Here is a 23,347-nt window from a genome sequence, read left to right on the forward strand (position 1 = left end):
CCCTTTACAGGCTTCCACTGGAGTCATCTGTGGCTATCTTGTCCAAGAAACACTGTGCCCATAGGGGTTATGGGGCGTTCACAAACAAGAAGTTCAAATCCCATCATAATGAGTTGTGGAATTGAATATAATTACAACTGCCAACTTGTGGGAAGAAGAATAAATGGCCATGAAAGCTATTGGATTATCCTAAAATCCCCAGGGAAGGGAATGCGACCCTTTTTGTCTTCCTCCCCCCAACCTAGTGCGGCCTATGCATGATTTCAGTTGTACATCTCTGGGGCAATTTTTAATTTGTCTGGAGGGCTGGGTTCAGTGCTGTCATGTCGGGAAGCAACTTCTGCCTTTAAAGTGAGGATAGCACGCAGAAACCCCCATGAGACAGGCAGGTCTGCCATTTAAATAGGTAAAATGTCCATTAGCTTTTCTTATAACCCCAAACTCTGATTTTTAAAAAATTAATTGGTTGGACATGGGCGTCGCTGGCTGCCCAGCATTCATTGCCCTTGAACTGAGTGGCTTGCTAGACTATTTCAGAGAGCAGCTGAAAGTCAACCACATTGCTATGTCTGGCAGCATCTGTAAGGATGCTATTTAGTTGTCAAGGAAACCAAGGATGGACAATAAATACAGGTTTGTCAGAATTGCTATTTTTAAAAATGTGCCAAGAGTGAATAAAGAGCCGCAGTTACTCCAGGTACTTGAATCTGTAAGTGACTGGTGTCACAGAATTGAATAGCTCCTGACACCCTGTCCTTTAGTTGATGTTTCTTCCTCCTGCATGGGCAATATTGCCCTCCAGCACCTTCCAGTCTTTGGCTGGGATTTTCCAGCTGTTCACATCCCTGCCATTGCTACAAGCGGGGACGGAGAATTTGGGCTCAGTCAAATCTCCATTCACTGCACCAGGACCATAAAATCCCACTGGTGTGAAGGTCCAGAAAATTCCAGCTTTTGAACTGGGAAGATATTGCAGCCAAGCTGGACCCTTTCCTTGCCCATTGCTCATACATGCACATTAAGGTTTATTTATTAGTCACAAGTAAGCTTACGTTTACACTGTAATAATCCCCTAGTTGCCACACTCCGGCACCTATTTGGACACACTGAGGGAGAATTTAGCATGGCCAATGCACCTAACTAGCGCAGCTTTGAGACTGTGGGAGGAAACCAGAGCACCCGGAGGAAACTCACTCAGACACGGGAAGAATATGCAAACTCCACACAGACAGTGACCCAAGTCAGGAATCGAACCAAGGTCCCTGGTGCTGTGAGGCAGCAGTGCTAATCCGTGTGCCACCATGCCACTCCTACATGATTTTGCAGCAGGATGTTATTGGATAATGACCAGGAGCTAGTTTTCCTCCCAGGTTCATTGAGGCGAGTTGTAATCCCTCTACTGCCACCTTGGCCGAGAACAGCCGACTCAGTATGGGCCAGGAATTAGGTGTCAAACCTCCCAGATCCATATGGCTCAGTTACCCTGTGGTTTTGCCAAAAGACCAAGCTGCTGAAAGATTGTCTTGTTAGGAAACAGCTGCTCTGCCTGTCCAGGACTCATGCAGATGATAATTGGAGCTTTGTGGCTGTTTATTTTATGCTAATGTCTGGTTCTGTGTGATTTCAGCTCATTGTTGGGATTATCCAGGCAGCTGAACTGGCTGCCTTGGATATTGGTGGAACATCTGATCCCTATGTGAAAGTCTTCCTCTTGCCAGACAAGAAGAAAAAATTTGAGACCAAAGTTCATCGCAAAACTCTCAACCCTTCCTTCAATGAATCCTTTACCTTTAAGGTAGGAGCCTGTAAAGACAGCTAATGGTTAAACTTCTGATTTTTATGTGGTTGCTAATGAGATTGTCAGACATAAAATGTGGTGACTGGATTTTATTGGATGCTATCAGTGTTCTTTTTGTTACCATGGCAGTTTCTTCACACCAGGATTTCAGTTTAAGTGTAGTGGTGGGCGTGTGAAATTCTCACATCAAGCAGTACGATTATATATTTCATCTTTCCAAACTTTGGTTGTATTCGCAAAGAGAATGTGTTAAATTATATAACACTTGGGTGCAGTTTTGGTCGTGAGAGGGGTGGAAGCAGTTTGAAGTGAGAATGCTAAAAAAAGCTACTAAAATGTTATCATTTAGTGCGAGGGGGAAAAGCAGGGAGGTTATGCTTCATTTGTACAGGGCATTAGCAAGACCACATTTGAGGCACTGTGTACAGTACTGGTCACTTTGGGTGGAATTTTACCAACGCGTCTGCCCACGGTACATACAGTCGCACCCGAGGCCAATGGAGCATGCCATTCTCCAAGCCTCGCCCGCCCCCAAAATCAGGGTGGGTATGCCAGTAGAATTCTGACCTTAAGGGTGTAAAGGATGCATTGGAAACAGTTCAGAGAAGGTTTACCAGAATAATACCTGGAATGCTGGGTTACTTTATGGGGAAAAGTTGCAAAGGTTAGACTTGTATTCACTGGAGTTCAGGAGAGTAAGAGACAACTTGATTGAAACATATAAGATCCTCAGAGGTCTTGATACACTGGGTATGGAGAGGATGTTTCCTCTTATGGGACAATCTAGGTCTAGGTGTCATTGTTTAAAAATAAAGGGTCGCCCATTTGAAACGAAGAGGCAGAAAAATTTCACTCAGAAGTTCATGGGTCTTTGGAACTCTCTTTCTCAAAAGGTGGTGAAAACATAGGTCATAACCCTACCAACAAATGGCAGTTTTATTTCTGACAAGAAAGCCAGTGTGCTTCCATAGAAACCGGTCAGTTTTCTCCCTAGATTCTACCACACTCTGTCAAAAATAATCAAGGGGGCCATGATTCACACCATCGTGGAGATGGACGGGGCTTAAATAAGCAGCAAAACTCAGCTTCTCAGATGGTAGGGCGCCCTGATCAGATCAGACTAATATGAAGAGCAATTTCTTCACTCAGAGGCTGGTGAATCTTTGGAATTCTCTTCCCCGAAGGGTTGTGGAACATGGCGCATGTTCAAAACATAGATCAGTGGACTTCTAGAGACTATGATATCAAGGGATATGGGGATAGTGCAAGAAAGTAGTGTTGAACTGAATGATCAGCATTGATCTAATTGAATGGCAAAGTAGGCTTGGCGCACTGAAGGACATACCCCTGTTCCTATGTTGGCTTTTTAAAAAAGGAAGAAGGTTGTCTATTGCATTAATGTTCTTCAACTTGAAAATCATGGGCGTTTACTCACTGAAGATGTGCATATTGTAGGTAACCATCACTATATGAAGCTCAGGGCAGACATATGGTTGTAAGAATGATCTGTATTTGATTAACAACACTAAGAAGCAACTACTTTTAACCACATGACCTAGCTAGTGTATTTTTTGGTGACTGAATAACTCAAATTCCATTTTTATTGCATGGGATTATAGGATCATATTCTGGAATTTCATCTGATTTCCCCAAAAATATATCAACTTGGCTCATAGAATCCCTACTGTACAGAAGAAGGCCATTTGGCCCATTGAGCCTGCACCAACAACAATTCCAACCAGGCCCCATTCCCGCAACCCCATATATTTAAGCTGCTAATCCCCCGACACTAAGAGGCAAATTAGCAAGGCCAATCAACCTAACCCGCACATCTTTGGACTGTGGGAGGAAACCGGAGCACCCGAAGGAAACCCACACAGACACAGAAAGAATATACAAACTCCACACAGTCACCCGAGGCCAGAATTGAACCCGGATCCCTGGCCCCGTGAGGCAGCAGAGCTAACCGCTGTGCCACTATGCCACGTGCGTACCACTCTCAACTCTGATCCAAAAGTTCTGGATTCAACCCCCTTCAGAATTTGAACACATAACCCAGGCTGTCACTCTCAGTCCATGCTGGAAAGTGTGGCATTATCAGGTGTTCCTTCCATCAGGTGAGGAAGGACATAAAGGCATTACAGAGGATGCAGGTAAAGATGTACAAGAATGGTTCTTGAGGAGAGGATGCCAGTAATGTGAGTGAATTGGAGAAGCTGGGATTGTTCTAGGAGAAATGATTTAGGAAAAATCTGATAGATGAAGGCTATCTTATAGCCATGGACTCAAATTTTCCAGCCCTTCCTGCCATCAGGACCTTCCAGTCCCACTGATGGTGACCTCCGAAGGCATGTTCCCTGGTGGCGAAAGATGCAGGCCATACAAAACCCCAGAGACATCAGTGGGATTGAAGACCCACTGCTGGCCCATGGCAGTCCTGTCTGTTAAGGTACTGATATTGGGAAGCTAGGCTAGACTGTAAAAGTTTTTCCTTTTTTAGCAAAAGTGTGAGGAAAGGGTACTTCACTTCAGGATTGATTCCACTGACAAAATAGGAATTTCTACATCAAAACAAACTTCATTCATAACACAGTTTAAATATAGCTCTAACAAAGGAAACAGCATAACCATTAATAGTTGAACAATACTTAAAAATGAAAGGAAACAATTATAATTTTAACTCATTGATGTTCCAGTTCCAAATAAGCAGCATTCCTCTTATAGACTTAAAAGCCACTTTAAATATAGCTAGCAATCACAAATATACTTGTTATAATAAGTGTAGACAGCTTTGCAGTTTTCTGAGAGGGAAATGAGTTTTAGGGTACCTTGCCAAAGCCTCTGTCTTCAAACAATTTCCAGCTAAAACTCCAACTCTCAGCTGCAAAAGCTTCTTTCTCTCTGCTGCAGGTCTAGCTCTGCATGTTAACCATTTTAACATGACCCTGTCAATCAACCTCCCAAGGAATAATTTGTGTGAACAAAAGTCCATTGGCTCTATTAAAGTAACAAATTTTTAACTGAATTGAGTTACCAATCTGCTTTTAGAATCCCTGAGCTCAATGTTTTCCAGACACACTGACTGCCTGTAGAATAAAGCTGAATTTAAACATTTCCCTTAAACATGAAAAAAAAATATATTTATATCAATTGCACTACTATGATCACACTGCCACTGGAAAATATATTGTGTAGGACTTGGAAAATTCCACCCATGCAATCTGGACATAGTTGATCAGGAGAAACCCGTTAGCAGAAAGGTCAAGAACCAAAGGACACATTCATTTAAGGTAAATGGCAAACGAAACAGAAGTGGCATGAGGCAGCAAGTGGTTAGTATCTGGAATGCACAGCCTAAGAATATGGTGCAGGTAGATTAAATTGTGGCTTTCAAAAAGGAATTGGATAATTATATGAAGAGAAAAAAATTGCAAGACCTCCAGGGAAACAGCAGGGCAGTGGGCAACTGGTTTGCTTTTGAAGAGAGCCAGTTGATCTGATGGGTCAAATAGCCTCCTCTACTATAACAACTCTTCTACAGGTGGATGTTAAAGGGACTATGGCACTATTTAAAGAACAAGAATTTCTCCCTGAGCCCTGGTCAAGATTTCCCCTCAACGTTGCATATTAAAAAGGTAATGTATAACACGTGCAGTGTCAATTGAGACATTTTACACACATGTTTTGACTGTTGTCTCTACATTTACCTTGACATCTTGTAATAAAAATAGGGATAAACTGGTACTAGGTTGATAGGTACATGAGTTTATGTAATCAGTTAAATAGTTTCAAACAAAATTTATTATAATATATTGTCATTATCCCCACTGTATATCACTTAAAATGGCTGTCTGCATTCTGGCTGCACAAGGCACAGGTGTAGAAATAATTTAAATGGGGCTTTCTTATCAATTCCCATTGAGGATGTGACCTCTTGTTCTGATTTGTGGCCAGTTTGAGCTTTAGGTGTCCCCTGCAAACAGTGTGACATTGTAGACAATCTGGGCGGGTGATTAATGTCTTTTCTGCTGGCTCACAAAGTAAAGACTGACTTGGGCAGCTGTCACTAGGCTGGGGTAATTTGAGAAATGACAGATTGGAGCAGTGAGTCAGAGCCAGATCTTGACTGTAGTGAACTGGGAGAAGCTGATTTATGGAGTGGACAGACAATGTACCATAGGAGAAAATGGAGCAATGAGTATTGGAGATGCTCCAAGAATCTCTAACATTCCAATTGGTGAATTTCCACCAAAGCTTAGAGTCCAGAAAGGTCATTATGTTTTCTTATCTTTATTTGTGTCTATAATAATATTGAACCAAAGGCCACAAACTCAGATGAAGAGAATGGATGCTTACCAACCAAAGAATCTCACAAAGAAGTGTACAGATGAATAGCTATTGCAAACTGACTTCTCAACTTTTGAGAGCTAACAATGATTAGCTGCAATTTCTCAGTGTATTTCTCTGACTGTATCTCAGTCTCACCCATTGTCCAGTAGGCAAAACCAGGCTTCCTACACCACTGGGACACACAAACTAAAAAAAATGACAGGGTAGATTTCCAGGATGTGTTTTTTCTTATTCATTCGTGGAACATGGTTGTCACTGGCTGGCCCTTCCCTAGTTGTCCAAGGGCAGTTGAGAGTCAAACACATTGTAGTGGCTCTGGAATCACATGTAAGCCAGGCTGGGTAAGGACAGCAGATTTCCTTCCCTGAAGGATATTAGTGAACCAGATGAGCTTTTCCAACAATCAACTCTGGTTTCACGGTCATCAGTAGATTCTTAATTCCAGATTTTTTTATTGAATTTGAATTCCATCATCTGCCATGGTCTCCAGATCATTAGTTGAGTTTCTGCATTAATAGTCTAGCAATGATACCACAAGGCCTTTCCCTCCCCTAACTGAATTAAGTCAACCCAATTAGAATATTGCATTTGATCTCAGTGACCTGCTGGCTAAGGAGAGGAAGCATACAGTCCACTTCTAATCACTACCCAAAAGCTCCTGTGGGAATACAATTCCAGTTGAAGATGGGGACAGTAGTGCTGTGATGCCTTACACAGTTGACAAGACTGCTGACATTTGTGGTTTGGGTTTAATTGCTGAACAAATGTACTAAATGGTACCCAACATCTGTGTGACCACACTCAAGCAAGAATACACAACATCAGGAGATGAGGAGAAACAGGCTAAAAGAAAATGAGTAAATATCAATGGAACTATCTTGCTATCTGCACGGTAGCTAATAGTGATGGACCGAGGTGGAATGTGGCTCAACCCATTCCCATTTGCAGTCCAGCTCCAACTTGCTCTAACAGCCACAACTCAAGCTAATTTGACAAAGGCAAAATACTGCAGATGCTGGAAAATCTCAACGGGTTTGATAGCCTCTGTGGAGAGAGAATAGAGCCAATGTTTTGAGTCAGGATGACCATTTTGAGCCACTCTGACTCATGCTCACATCTCACACGTGTAAAGGAATGATGTGGAGTTGCTGGCGTTGGACTGAGGTAGGCACAGTAAGTAGTCTCACAAACCAGGTTAAAGTCCAACAGGTTTATTTGGTAGCACGAGCTTTCGGAGCTCTGCCCTTTCATCATACGAACAGGCGGCCATTCAGCCCATGGTGTTTGGGCTATTTGTTTGAAAAAAAACATTAATCCTAGTTCCTTGCTCATTCTCACTTTTTCCCCCTTTTCAATTATTTATCTAATTCCTTTTTTGCAAGTTACTATGAAAATTACTTCTACTGCTCTTTCAGGCAGTACATTACGGATCATTACAATACACTAAGTAACAAAAAAGCCCTCATCTCCCTTCTGGTTCCTTTGTCAATTATCTTAAATAATGATTGGTCAGCACTTGGTGAACAATCCCAAATGTGCTAAGAACTATAGTAGCTCACAAAGTGGCTCATGCCTTGCAATAAAAACTAAAATGCTATTTGCTTTCATGATTGCTTGCTGCTAATATTCTGCATTCTGGGGAATGTTGGGGTGTCTGGGGAAGCAGACTTTGGGCATGAGGAGATTGTCAAGATCAGATTTGTGATCAAAGATTTTAAAGAGGGAGGATAAAAATTGAGGATTTCACATTTAACATGTTGGACGAAGGGGGGACAATAGGGAGAGTATTGCGGCTTCTAGGAATGATGTATCTTTTCTATTTATGAAAAGAAGACTCTTAGGGGATGATCTTACTGGCTTGTGCCTGGATTCTCTCCTCTCACAATGTTACCAGCCCCGTTCTGCTGGCAAAATCAGTTTCACGCCCAAAAAGGAGAGGCAATACCCAGGGAGAGCGATCAGCGGGGGAGGGGGAGGTATCTCCAAGGGGTAATCAGTGGTGGGGGGGGAGGGGTATGTCCAAGAGGTAATCAGTGGTCGAGCAGTTGGGTGGGCCAATGTCTGGGGAAGGGGCTGTAGAGGAGTAACAGATCCCACAGTGCTTTGGGAGATGGGGGCATCCGCGCAGTGGCATCCCTACAGCTCAGCAGCTGGTTTTCTGGCATGAATAGGCTATTCCCGGGCTAGTGAAAATCACATTTTGCCTTTTTTGTTTCTAAGTGCCATATGATTGTCTCTGAAAGCACGCCAACAGATGAGTATGATTCTTTCCTGTTCTCAGACTTGTTCAACACTTAGTTTCTTTGGTAAGATCGCTCCTTTAGCTGTTGATTGTAAAAGGTGTGGGAAGGTAAAGTGTACTGGAGATAACATATTGTAATGTCTTGCATTTGCAAAGATTGCTGTGCTGAAACAATACTGCACTGCTTAAAGGGCTTTTAAATACTCATATAACCTAATTTATGACGGGATATTGGTTTTAATGCCATGCTTAAACTGCAATGATTTCATGCGCTAATGTGTTCCTTAGCTATTATTGCGCTGGCTATTTAATCACTTGTAAAAATCATGAGGGGGGCATGAGTGCAGTGCAAAGCATAGGTTGACCGCAATTAATACAGTTAACAGAAGGAGACCATAGCATCATGTGCCAGCATCCCATGAGCATGAACATCACATGGCACCACTGCCCTAAATAGACACAGTATCAGAGTACTGTGCACCAAGATTTTGGAATTGCCGGCTGCGCCAACATATTTTATTTTTAGATTACATGATTTGAATTTGGTCACCGCTTTGTATTCCAAGGCCTGAATATTTTAGATGGTGGCGTTTCTCTTCTCACCATCCAAAGAGTAGGCTAGGAACACATCCCTGTCAACTCTGACTGATTCGCAGCCCTTCCATGCTTGAATGAGTGTTGATTGACTGCAGGCAGGTCTTCCACCCCTCACTCGGGAGGCCGTCCTGGCTTGGAGAGCTGCCAGCTAAACTATCATCCATTCTGCAATGATGGAGCTGCAGCGGGAATGCTGAAGAGGAAAAGCCTCAATATGCCAGTTCCCAAATCCCACGACTGAGTGGCAAGGTAGATTTTGGTGGGGGGGGGGTGCTAGGACAGGGAGGGCAGGGAAGGTCTGGGCGGGTGGAAAGTGGGCATCCTGGGGCCCATTCGAGGGAGGGGCCACTGCCACCAGACCTTAGATTAGGAGGAAGTGCCTTAAGCCTTGTCACCCCAGCGTAAAATTGCTACAAGGCTGGGGTGTGTGGGAACCCAGAGGGAATCCTGTTCCTTCAATTTCACAATCTCCTCTCTGCCTAAAAATCCACTGGTGAGAGAGCATGAAGATCAAGCCCAAGTATTCACCAAGTGACCAATCAGACAAAGAATTCTCAGAGTTTAGCCAAGGTGCTCCTCTCATTTGTGTTTGATTTTGTTGGGTAAGGTCACTTCCTACAATATCATAAAACAAAATATTGTTCTACACTGATTTGATGTCTGGTTGATTCTAGGTATAAGCTTGTGGGGCATTGCCAACATTGGCAAAGCAGCATTTACTGACAGTGCCTAGTTGTTCTAAAATGATGATGGTGTCCCTTCTCCTTGGACAGTCCTGGCAGGAAATGTTTGTCGAAGTTATTATAATGATTTAACACCTTGGCCTTATTTACTGTACAAGACAAAAGGCAGCAATTGCTCACTGGGATTGGGTAAACACGTTGCGGGTTCATTTATTAAGACTAGGTGCATGAGGACAGTTATATATAGGTATAAAGCTTAAAGACATCAGAGCTATGTGTCTGTGCTCTGCTCAAAACAACAGTGTAACTAGGGCCAGGATTTTCCCCCTCACCCTGGAGAATGGGCCAGCCAAAAGTCCATTGACGTTCAATGAAGTCAGGCGATCTCAGTGTTACGCAGGGCCAGACAGTCCTGCCCTAGGACTGGATCACATGACACATTTCTTTTCCCTTCCAGTGCTGACTTTTAAAGGCATATTGCGACAATGGTGTTCCCCTCAATGATGTTAAGTAGGGAATTCTATGGTATTGAACCAATGACAGTGAAGTATATGTCTGCTTGAAACGTGTGTGACTTGGAGGGGAAATCAGAGATTGTAGTGTTCCCATGAACACCATCACCTGTAATGTTATTTTCACTCATCTGGACGGCTGTGAAAGTAATCCAAGTCACGCAACACAGAATCTGTTGGCTCTTTGACATTACTGGTCTAAACTGCTCACTTAACAGAAACTTAAGCTTAAAGTTAATTATGCCACCCTTAAACTCGAGTTACCCGTTTGGGACCTGACGCCAGTAACTTCAGCTTAGTTCTCATTAGCACTTGGCAGCACCTGCAGTTCTGCTGCCCAGGAGGGAACAGAGTATGTGTTTAGCTGCATGGTTGCGCAATGTCAGCTCCCAGCTCTTAACATCTAATGGCCTGATATTCCTATCAGACCCCTGGACACGTTAACAGCAATTGGTAAGTGGTAATTGATGCTAATTACCCAGTGTGGCCTGGAATTAAAAACAGAAGTTGCTGCTGCTATCATGCTAACAAAAACCCATATAAGGACTTAATGAAACTCTTGCCAGCTGGGAACTGGAGAGAGTTCTGTCTAAAAGACCGCCTGACAGTGGTAATTGACCCTGAAGGGGATTGATTACTTCTGTGATTCCAGGAAATAGCTCCCTAAGGGGTTGAAGATAATAAAATATCTTTCTTTTATCATAATTCTGGAAAGTTCCCAGTTGGTCCTTGCTGCAGGCCATTTCGAGTTGATCAAGGCAGGTGATGCTGATGTGCTTTTACAGGCAGGACCATGCAAATAGCCTAATCCCCCAATAGGTAGTGGGGCCTCAGTTTCCCATCAGTGGTGGAAGTACAGCACACTCCCCTCATTTTTGCACTTGCTGTGGAGTGCCCTGGTCTGAATTCCTGTCACTATATCTTTCAGGATTGCAAGGAACATTGCTATTCCTTTCATTCACCTTTCATTCCCTCACCCTGCAGTATAAATATCTCCCACTTTCTATGCCTTTTAGCTTTGACAAAGGGTCATCTGGACTCGAAACGTCAGCTCTTTTCTCTCCTTACAGATGCTACCAGACCTGCTGAGATTTTCCAGCATTTTCTCTTTTCGTTCGCTGTTCCTTAAGCATGGTTGGTTCACAAAGTGACCAATTCAGAACCTCCTGTTGTGATGATGTATGGCAGCTGGATTGCAAGAGATTAGGTGCAAAGGTAATAGCAGGGAAACCTGCAATCTGCATCAACAACAGGACTAAAGTCAGTAATTGCCACAGTTACCACTCTCAGATCTGTAACTGCCCCATTTTAGGGAACTTTGTGTGACATCTCATTGGGCCCTGGTTGGTGTCACCGTGAAACAGAAAACCCTTCAGTATAGTGTCAATGTTGCTGTAGAAGTATATCAGTGAGTGTGGTGGGTGCACAGAGAAAGTGATTATGTTTTTTTTCTCTTCCTATTCATTTAGCAAACCCATTAACTTATTAGGTATTGACATAAGTCGAGCTGAGTACAGTAATTTGACTAATGTGTGGTAATTACTAACGCTCAGAATGTTGCTAATGTAGGTTCAAGAATTTAAGTTCTCCCATTTCCTCTCCTTTCTCCGAATTTCCTTTTGATTTGATTTGACTTATTATTGTCACATGTATTCACATACAGTGAAAAGTATTGTTTCTTGCACGCTTAACAGACAAAACATACCGTTCATTGAGAAGGAAACGAGAGCGTGCAGAATGTAGTGTTACAGTCATAGCTACTGTGTAGAGAAAGATCAACTTAATGCAAGGTAGGTTCATTCAAAAGTCTGACAGCAGCAGGGAAGAACCTGTTCTTGAGTTGGTTGGTACATGACCTCAGATTTTTGTATCCTTTTCCCGATGGAAGAAGGCGGAAGAGAGAATGTCCGGGGTGTGTGGGGTCCTTAATTAGGCTGGCTGCTTTTCTGAAGCAGCACGAAGAATAGACAGAGTCAATGGATGGGAGGTTAGTTTGTGAGAGATGGGCTACATTCACAACCTTTTGTAGTTTCTAATGGCCTTGGGCACAGCAGGAGCCATACCCAGCTGTGATACCTCAGAAAGAAAGCTTTCTATGGTGCATCTGTAAAAGTATGTGAGTGTGTGTGGCCTGAGCGTGTGAGTTGAAATTCTCTTGTTGTTCATGCTGATGTGATTCTCTGGTCCCACTGCAGTGTACTCCCGTCTGTGGGTTTTGCGCTGGCAGACGGTGACATCAATGGGAATTCCCATTGACAGTGGCAGGACCAGAGAATCCTACCACAAGCAAACAACATGCCACCTCCCGCCAGCAGGAAACACACGGCCAGGAGGCTGGAGAATCTTGCCCATGGTCTGTCACTAAATTATGGGGCTGAATCTTAATTCCCAAAAGTGGGTGTGTTTGAGCTATATCAGAGGTTTAAATGTAAAGAATCTGGAACACAACCAAACTCGTCTCAAACACAATTATTTTCAATCTTAACCAAGGGAATATCTGTGAGAAGCAGCGTGATCACACAAATATTATAATGAGTCTGACTGCCTTCATTTTAATGGCCGATTTCTAATCACAGACAACCAGATTTCTGCCACCTCGGAAAACTCGGCAGTTAAAGGAAAGCAAAAAGAACTGAACTATGAGGTAACTGGCTCTACAGCCCTGCGTAGGGACCTTGAGGAGCAAGACAGATTCCTCCAGGCCCAACAAGCTAACTAGTAAATTTCCAGAACCACCCTCAACCAGAATTTGCAGTCACCCCTACGACCACTGGACATCTCCCCTTGCTACAATCGCTTCCCCCCCCAAAATCTATCCCTCCCTCCTCATCCAACACCCATTGAACCCTCGCTTCTCGCTCCATCACAACCTGTCTCACTCCCCTAATATCTATTTAGCTGTCCTCAGTTTCATCCTTGTGAAGAAGTTATCCGGCCAGCCAAAAAACCTCCAGCCTGTCATTTAGGGTGCCTGGTGGAAATTCCACACAAATAAAATGAGCTCTGCAGTTAAATTCTGAAAATTCATAAAAAAGAAACAGACCATTCACAGTTCCCCTACCCTTCAATCCTATTCTGCACAGAACTCATATCCAGGCGAAAATCCATCCTGTCATGGTCATTAATAATCCTCATCACTTGTGCCGCTTATCCTAAGTGTACCTAGGCAGTCGTTGTCAGGAGACATGCTACTTGACTATGTAAAGTCCCTGCTAAACATTAAACAATGAACTTAGGTGGATAGCAAAATTGCTGTTGCATAACAGGTAAGTAGTTGCACTGGGACAGCAGGAAGCATTTTTCTGAGTTTAGATTTGAGCACAGTAATGTTGTCCTCTGTCCTGGATGGTGTCGAGCTTCTTGAATGTTGTGGCAGTCATCCAGGCACAGTAAAATACTGATGAGTTGAATCCCAGGGAATCCATTCGGAGATTTGCGGAGTTTTGTCATAGCCCAGGAGGTCCATTCCCACATGAATGCATCTGTATGTGAACCAGTACGCCAACAAACACAGTTTATGTGAAAAGATTCAAATGGCAAAGGAAAACAGAGTAATTATGTGTGAAAGTCTTTATTCAATTTCACTTGAGGCCTCGCCTCATAAAAGGTTGGAGCTTTGCCTTGAAAAATGTTGGGAGTGAGCTCCAAAAAAACTCTGTAATCATTTTCTGCTTAGTATTCTGTTTTTGGGCATGTGCGACACAACATGTCATCAATGCAGTTAAACATGTTTTTGGTTTGTTGGACTGTAATGTGAAATCCTGGAACATCATTTATAAATGTGAGGTGATTCATTTTGGTAGGACAAACTTGAATGCGGATTACAGAATCAACGGTGGAGTTCTGAAGAATGTGGAGGAACAGAGAGATCTTGGGGTTCATATCCACAGATCTCTTAAAGTTGCCACTCAAGTGGATAGAGCCATGAAGAAGGCTTATAGTGTGTTAGCATTTGTTAACAGGGGGTTTAAGTTTAAGAGCCATGAGGTTATGTTGCAACTATACAGGACCTTGGTGAGACCACATTTGGAATATTGTGTGCAGTTCTGGTCACCTCATATAAGAAGGATGTGGAAGCATTGGAGAGAGTGCAGAGGAGATTTACCAGGATGCTGCCTGGTTTGGAGGCTAGGTCTTATGAGGAAAGGTTGAGGGAGCTGGGGCTTTTCTCTTTAGAGTGGAGGAGGATGAAAGGTGACTTAATAGAGGTTTATAAGATGATGAGGGGATTGATAGAGTGGACGGGCAGAGATTATTTCCTCGGGTGGATGTAGCTGTTATTAGGGGGCATAACTATAAGGTTCATGGCGGGAGATATAGGAGGGATGTCCAAGGTAGATTCTTTGCTCAGAGAGTGATTTGGGCGTGGAATGCACTGCCTGCTGTGATAGTGGAGTTGGACATTTTAGGAACTTTCAAGCGATTATTGGACAGGCACATGGAGCACACCAGAATGATAGGGAGTGGGATAGCTTGATTTTGGGTTCGGTCATAGCTTGGCACAACATCAAGGGCCAAAGGGTCTGTACTGTGCTGTACTGTTCTATGTTCTATGACTACGGCCTTCGCGGCATCAGCTAGGAAACAGGCAGGTGATCAGGTGGGCATTCATTGGACTGTTCAGAGTATCGGCCTCCTTGGCTCCATGATTTTGCGCTCTTGTGTGACCTAACTGCTTTGAATGGTCACTGTCAGATTACAACCTTAGACAAGTTCAGCTAGTCCATCTTAGTAATGTGGAATTTTGGCTTATCACTGGCAATTTGCTTTACTACCAGTGGGAATGGCTGACAACTTTGACATAATCGGAATGATGTGTCATCCAAGGTTGGCTCATTGTGATTTCACTGTAAGTAGAGAACATCCCATTACACTCCTGACTTGTGTCTTTCTTGATTTCCTTTTCCAGATTCCATACTCAGAGCTCGGTGGCAAGACTCTTGTGATGGCAGTGTACGACTTTGACCGGTTTTCGAAGCATGATGCTATTGGTGAAATTAGGATTCCAATGAGCAGCATTGACCTAGCTCATGTGATTGAGGAGTGGCGAGACCTTGAGTCAGCCGAGAAGGAAGAGGTATGGAGTTAACCCTTAGGCAGCTGTTGGCAGTTTATTACAGACTCCTTGAAGAAAGGATTCCATTAGTGATCAGAAAATGTTATCAATAAAGCAAGTTAAAGCAAAAAGAACGCTCTTAAAATAGTCCTGAGAATGAATATGTAATCCCTCTCCTAAGAGAGACAATGTTCCTCCTTTAGGGGAGAGAAGAATTCAAGCGTGGCTACAGATCTGATTTTGAAAATAATAGTCCAGTTTTGGGGTGGCCTTCTAATAATCTTTCACCAGATTATTAAAGCCTCAAAATTTCAAGACCATATCCCTGTCAAACATCTTGACATATTTCACTATGTTAGAGGCGATTATATAAATGCAAGTTGCTGGTTGTGGATAGAGAATTATGCTTCAGGATCAGTACTTCTGTTGTGGTGCTCCCAATTTTCTGGCCATTGACTTTACTCTGGCTATTGGTCCTTGTATTTAAGAGGTAAGGCTCTGTCCTATACAAGGCCCATCTACAGCAGAAAACTATCATTAATTTAGCACAAATTAGCTTGAGGGAATAGATTCATTCAATCCATGCTGAAAGAAGGACTCAAAACATGTTTGTGTTGATATGTTGTACTGCATTGTTACGGCTGTGTGTCTGATCCACCCTCCCTTTGATCCAAGATGCCCACTGGGACCACTGGATCAGTGCTTTCACCCTTAACTTAGCAACAGATCCTGAGGGGCCACCAAGTGGAGGACCCTTTACTCCACAACTAACTGCTCTGGGGTTAGGTCCACCTCCTAGGGTGGAAAATTCTGGCATGGGTGTTTGAAATGGAAATGACCCATTTCCAAGCACCCATGTCCCTCACACAGCTGTGCAAACAATAAACTCCCAGTTAAAAATCTGAGATCACTAATAATTTTGAAGGCACTTTGGAATAAAGCTGTAATTTTTTACCATGTGGCATAATTGATTCGTTTTGTTATATTTTCTACAATTCACAGTATATTAGTACAAACAACAGTTATTTGCACAAATGGGTAATATACCCAAATCAATATTATATCCATCATAAAATTCAATGTGAAGATTGAGGAGTCATTGGGCATAGAGTGTTCCAAGATTCATTTGAGATTCAGCCAGAAGTCTTGCTGCTCAGACTAAATAAAAAATCGAGGACGGAATTCTCCAGCCGTGTTGGTCTAAAAGCTGGAAATTCCCCCCCCGACTGTCAATGACATTTCATATTCTCCACAACTCGCCTGCTAAAATTCCAGTGGCAGGAGGGATGGGAGAATTCGAGTCCAAGTATTTTTTGTTCCTGTTATTGTCAGACTAGATATGGTAAGAGTTGAGGAAAGTCAGAGTGGGATTTTCTGGCCTGCCAAAGATGATCTTCCTCCCAGCACAGCAGGTTCCTTGGCAGTGGGACGGGCGAGCCACACAAAACGCCACTGACTTTAGTGGATTGGAAGCATCTACCGGCAAGGTGGGGGAGTGAGGGGGAGGGCAGGGGGTGGTCGGAGAAAATCCTTCCCTCAGCTTCTGATTTTTGTTGTGAAATTTGCAAAAACACTTTTGTTGTTTATTAAAGCAAGAGAAACTGGGAGACATCTGCTTTTCTCTTCGCTACGTCCCGACGGCAGGAAAACTCACAGTCATTGTACTGGAGGCCAAAAACCTCAAGAAAATGGATGTGGGTGGACTTTCAGGTAGGATTGAAAGTTTCCAATATAGATTTCTGCTTGAAATTGTTTTTTTAAATTCTTTCTTGGCATCTAGGCATCGCTGGCATGGCCAGTATTTTTGTTGCCTATCTCTAATTGCTCTTGAGAAGGTGGTGGTCAGGCATCTTGTTTAACAGCTGCACTCCATCTGGTGTAGGTACATCACTATGCAGTTAGGAAGGAAATTCCAGAATTTTAATTCAGTGAAGGTGAAGGTATGGCAATTATAACCAGGATGGTGTTTAGTTTGATGAGGAACTTGCAGCTGGTAATGTTCCTATGAGTTTGCTGCCCTTATCCTTCCAGGTGGCAGAGGACACATGTTTGGAAGATGCTGATGAAGGAGCATTGGTGAGTTTCTGCAGCGCATCTTTTATATAATACACAACGCTGCCATTGTGGGTCATTGATGGATGGAGTGAACATTTAAGTTGATAGCTGGGCACCGATCAAGCGGATTACTTTGTCCTGGATGGTGTTGAGCTTCCCAAGATTTGTTAGAGCTTCACCCATCCAGGCAAGTGGAGAGTGTTCCATCACACTCCTGACTTGTGTCTTGTAGATGGAGTCAAGACCTGGGAGTCTCTAACCTCTTGTCACCACAATATTTACATGGTTGAAATTAAAACAGAAGTTTCTGGGAAAATGCCGCAGATCTGGCAACATCTATGGAGACAGAAATAGAGTTAACATTTTGAGTCAAATATGACTCTTCTTCACAAGTGATTATATGGCTAGCCCACTTCAGTTTCTGGTCAATGGTAATAACATGGAGACAACATTGACCATAAACACAATTAAATCAGTCACATAAATGTTTTGACGACTAGAGCAGGTATATTTTTACATCCTGACTCCCCAAAAACCTCTTGGCCACCTTGAAGGCACAATTCAGGAGTGTGATGGAATACACTTGTCTTGATGGATGGAGCTGTAACAACACTCAAAGAGTCTGACACCATCCAGAATAAAGCACTCCACCTGATCAGCATTCTCTGCCTCCCTCCACCAACATCAAGGTTTATTTTTAACCACTATTTCCCTAGCCCATGTCCTCCACCACCTAGAAGGGTAGAGCAGAAGGTGGATGGGAACACCTTTACTTTCAAATTTCCTCACAAGTCACACAGCCAACTTGGAAAAGCATCTCTGTTCCCTCATCACCACTTGGTTCAAAATTCTGGAACATCCTACTGAACAAATGGACTGGAGCAGTTTGAGAAGCTGGCTCAGCACCACCTGTCAAAGACAGTGAGGGATGAACAGTAAAGGCCAAATATATGTTCCTTTCCTTTTTTCCTGATCCCCCATCGTTCTCTCCTCATCCTCATCTTTACCCATTTCCTCACCCATTTGCCTTTTGAATCTTTCCCTATCGGTCATTGTCTTTGTCTCTCCTCTTTCTGTCTCTTTGCATTTGTCTTCTTATAAATAATAATTTCAGACTAGTTATTGTACATTTACAGGGCTTTTTAACCATATGTACATTTCTCTCATAAGACATATATCTAACTGACATACTGTACTCATTAATTTATTTCCCAAGATATTATGAGGCTGCAGTATAAATCCATTTGGAATATATCACGGATGTCAAAGAGAAAACACCCACAATCTATTTTTAAAATCTAAGGCATGTGTATAAATTGTATTTTAGAAAACCAATGAAGGCAACAAGGAATTAAATTCACACCAAGAATGTTGATATGAGTGGTGGTTATTGATCAGATATATGGATGGGAAAATAGAGAGATAGAGAGGGGAAGGCACCCTGGGATTTCATTTGCTTCTGTTTGTGCCAAGTTTCCTTGGCTCTTGAACTGCATCCAACCCCTTTGGTCCAAAAGTATTACAGCAAATCTTCGGTTCAATGCCATTATAAAGTAATTTACTCAGGCTGCCAGATTCCATCTCCAGGGTGTATAAATGTAAGTGTCCCTTGGAGCTTGAGACTCAACAAGGACCATAGGTTAAATTGGGCTGAGCTGAATTCAATCTCTTTATACATAGTCTCATTTGCAGAGATTCCTCATTGTGTTTGGGTTATTAACCCACCGAGGATCTGGGTGAAACTTGCTGTGGCACAGGCTTGGGTTAGGGGGATCATGTTCGGCTGGGCTCCTGTCTTAATGAATTTGTATGGATAGGGAAAAACAAATGTCAGAACAAATAAATTATTTGTTGAACATAGCAACACAAATTTGCATTAAATGAGACTCATAGCTGTTCTTGGGATTCAAATGACACAAGCAAGTCTGCACCTATGGCCCATCTTGACTTTCTGTGTATAAAACTGACTAGTCTGCTAGGCCACTTCAGAGAACCAACTAAGTTCAATATCATTTGGACTGGGTAGGGTGACAAATTCTGCAGCTTGAACAGGAACAATAAGTGAAGGGCAGTGTTAGACATGGGTTTTTAATCCCAATCCAGTAATATACATGACCAGATTTTTTTGAAAATATTCTGTATATTGTAGGTCTGTGGGTAGCTTATAAATAAAGCAAAGCAGAAACACAAAAACAAGAATATGGATGACAATTCCAGGTCCATGCTGTTTCTGAATGCAATAAAAGGCTAAAAATGTTTTTTGATTCCTTTGATGATATGTGATGATAAAATGAACAATTAAATCCATCTTATCCACTGATCATCTACAATGTGCCCTATTTAGACTCTACCATTTAATCTCTCAAGTATAAATCTTGTATAAATATTCCCCAACAAAACAACACTCCAGAATATCTATCCATCCCCACATAAGCAATTTTCAGTCCTGGCTCATTGCTTCCCATAGCTATTATTCCCTTAGTCAATGCATCTTAGGACTGACTCATTGCTTTCAATGGGTGAGCTAAAATGTCATTCTTGTCAACGTAACAACGACTTGGATTGGTACAATGACATTAGCAAAATAAAATTTCCCACGGCACTTCGCATAGAAAAGAACAGATACCAAATAATGGCAGGAAAGAGATTATCATGGTCGACAAGCTGCACTTTGAGGACGCTTTTAAAGATAGGGACAGCACAGTTACAAAAACAGTGAGATTTAAGAAGAAAATTCAGGAAGTAACCCCAAGATAAATGGAGAGGCAGTGATGCCAGGGATTGTGGTGGCTGCCATCTCTGTTCAAAGCCCAGGTGTTAAGTGCCCAACTGTGCAGTGACAGGGGCATTCACTCTCTTATCAGGTACCTCTTCGCCCTGTTGACTCTTTTATGGACTGGGGTGATGCCAGGGGCAGCCATTGCTGCTTCCCAACTCTTCACACATCTCGCTTTGGTTGGTAACTTGTCCATCTCTTTAAGAATGTAAACCTAAACCCTTTATAAACCTTTAATGAGCTTTTAAACATTGTTAATTGGTTTCAATTACAATCCCTGTTCCACCTTTCCTTCTGCACTGGCGATTAATGCTGGTGACAGGGATGGAGTTTTAAATTAACACACATCCCAACATTTTTGGGCCCCTTGTCTCATCTCCATTCCCAACTTCAGAATGGATAGGTGCAGTGGCACAGTGGTCAGCACTATTGCCTCACAGTGCCAGGGACCTGGGTTCGATTCTTGGCTGTGTGGAGTTTGCATGTTCTCGCTGTATCTGCGTGGGTTTCCTCCGGGTGCTCCAGCTTCCTCCCACAGTCCAAAGATGTGCAGGTTAGGTGGATTGGCTATGTTAAATTGTCCGTTAGTGTCAGGGGGACTAGCCAGGTAAATGCATGGAGTTATGGGGATAGGGCTTGGGTGGGTTTGTGGTAAATGCACACTCGATGGGCTGAATGGCCTCATACTGCAATGTAGGATTCTATCTATCTATGGATTGTGAAAATTCAGCCCTATAATTTTGAACTTACTGAGTAGGAGCACACAGAATGATGCAGGTGAGCAAGGGCTTGGTTGATGGATCATCAATGCTCTATTAGTGTCAGAGTCTAGACAGCGAAATTCTGGTTGTGTTGAAGCTTGTCTGCGAAAAAGAGGTTGAAGAAGTAGCAACACAATGTGAAGTGGAAGAAAATATTTAGTTTACCTTTAAGCTGTTGCCTCCCTGCTGTCTGTGTGTTGGGGTAAAAGTTCCACAGAGAGTTAGAGCACAAAAGGGGACCATTCCACCCTTTGTATCTGTACAAGCTGAAATAGAGTTATCAAACCTCATCTCACTTTCCAGCTTATCCATAGCCTTATAGGTTATGGCACTTCATGTACATTTCCATGTTTTTTGAAAGCTTGATGAGGGTTTCTGCTGCCACACCCTTTTAGGCAGTGAGTTCCAGACCCACACCACTCTCAGAGTGAAAAACATCTCTCCTCAAATTAATTATAATCCTTATGCCAATTAAATCTATGCCCCTTGGTTATTAACATTTCTGTTAAGAAAACTGGCCACTCTATCTAGGCCCCTCATATAGTTATACACCTCAATTAAAGCTCTCCGTTCCAAAGAAAACTATCTCCCTTATCTAATCTTTCCTCGTAGCTAAAATTTTCCACTCCTGCCAACAATCTCAGGCTGTACTGTGTTAAAAATAATTTCCATTTAATGTTAGCTTTGAAGGTTTCGCTTCCAAACCAATAGTGAGTCTAACCTCTGAAGACTGAACATAGTCACAGCACAACCTTTGATCTGGTTAAGATGTTGTTTCCTCAAGTGAAGCAATTTTGTTTGATCTCAGCTCATTTACTGGGAAGCAGGTGCTAACATAAACATCACAGTAACCTCAGGAGTAGTTTTATTAGCAGGAGGGTTTGCTGAAAGCATGCTTGCTTGTGACCACCACCACCCCCCCCCACCCCAGCAACCATGCAACCTAACAAAAACTTAAATGAGCCAAGGTGACTGCAGCACTCGAAAGGTTAAATATTGCAATGGTTGTTAGGTTGTTGATTTTATTTTCAGCCTTCTGGGGCAGCATGTTCTACATAATTTGCAGCTATTCAAATGATTGACATATCTACCCTAGATCCATATGTGAAGATTCACCTCATGCAGAATGCCAAGAGACTGAAGAAAAAGAAGACTACCATTAAAAAGAATACTCTGAATCCATACTACAATGAGTCATTCAGTTTTGAAGTGCCCTTTGAACAGATTCAGGTACGGTCAGGACTCCAATTCACTTGCATGAATCCCATTAGATTTCACTTATGTGCATACCAACAGAATACCAACTAAAGGTGCACGATGGATTCACACAATTTTGAAAACTTCTGACAAGTGTAATCTTCGTGGAACAGCCTTAAATGAAGCTTGTAGTTCTGAATCATCCCTTGTGTAAAAGATCTTAGATCTATGTTTTCGTCTTTCATTTTTCTGAGTTTCCATGGTAACTACCAAGGCCAACAATCCATCCCCACTACCCTTCATCTAAAAGCACTTCTGGCGTAGATGCACTTTTGAAAATTCTCCAACAATTTCTTCATTGTGCAGATTGCGATATTTTCTATTGTCAACCTCATTTCAGGCTGCTGTTTTCTAAGCAGGAGTTACTGGCTGACAAATCAACAATCCCAGATAACCTTCTTTTGATAATTTTTGAGTTGCATTTATCTGCGCATGTTCATATCTGCCAGAGATTTTAACACAAATCGCTACAAGCTGCAATATATTACACAAATCCCTTCTTTGTATTGAGGCACTCAGCAGTCAAGATTTTCCACTGATCTCTATCTGTATTTTGTCAGCAAATGTGTATTATTGATTCACATTAACATTCTGCTGATATTTTGTGCATTCATGTAAAAAATCTTCATGCATAGCAGACCGGGAAAGAATTGTATTCACACCACTATTGTGACTGTCGCTTATAAAAATCCCTTAACTACGCTCACTGTTGAATTCACAGTTACTCTGTCCAATTACATAGTCTGCAACCCTTGCCATATTAAATAAACAGGAATTCTACAGTAACACAGCAACTAACCCCTCTATCGCTGAATAAACAGCAATTCCGTACAATTGTACAGGGCTTGTCCCTCTGAATAAATAGGAATTCTGTTCAATTGCACGGTGCATAACCCTTACCCAGCTGAACAAACAGGAATTCCGTACTCTTCCACACTAAGAAATCATTACCCTAGACAATAGAGCAATCTCATGCAATGAGTTACACTTACCCGAATGGGTAAGCAGTAACTCTGGACAGTTACATAATAAGTAATTTCTACCTCGTAGCATGAACAGGAATTCTATAGTTGCATACTACATTCAAGGAATTGTTTTGATTCCAGACTTGGTAGTATTGTTACTCCCGTTATTTGACCGTATAACTGAATAAACAGGAATTCCCCGCAGTCAAAGCATGTACCTATAAAATAAACAAGAACAATATGTTACATTTTAATGAAAATGATGTTGAAAATGAGACTAGAAATTATGTTTTTT

The 23,347-nt window shown here is 42.4% G+C and overlaps 1 protein-coding gene across 3 annotated transcripts in view; it reads left to right on the top strand.

Annotated features, from left to right (window-relative positions):
• LOC145361787 (synaptotagmin-1-like) overlaps positions 1-23,347 on the top strand; it is a 151,388-nt gene that overhangs the window by 126,817 nt on the left and 1,224 nt on the right. For all 3 annotated transcript variants that reach the window (XM_080217763.1, XM_080217765.1, XM_080217762.1), the window contains exons 5-8: positions 1,628-1,795; positions 15,092-15,259; positions 16,831-16,948; positions 21,927-22,060. In XM_080217763.1, coding sequence (XP_080073889.1) covers positions 1,628-1,795; positions 15,092-15,259; positions 16,831-16,948; positions 21,927-22,060 — 588 coding nt within the window. The remainder of the gene's footprint in view (positions 1-1,627; positions 1,796-15,091; positions 15,260-16,830; positions 16,949-21,926; positions 22,061-23,347) is intronic.

This window comes from Carcharhinus amblyrhynchos, chromosome 35 (genome assembly GCF_965287045.1).
Source record: "Carcharhinus amblyrhynchos chromosome 35, sCarAmb.v2.hapA, whole genome shotgun sequence".
Lineage (NCBI taxonomy): Eukaryota > Metazoa > Chordata > Chondrichthyes > Carcharhiniformes > Carcharhinidae > Carcharhinus > Carcharhinus amblyrhynchos.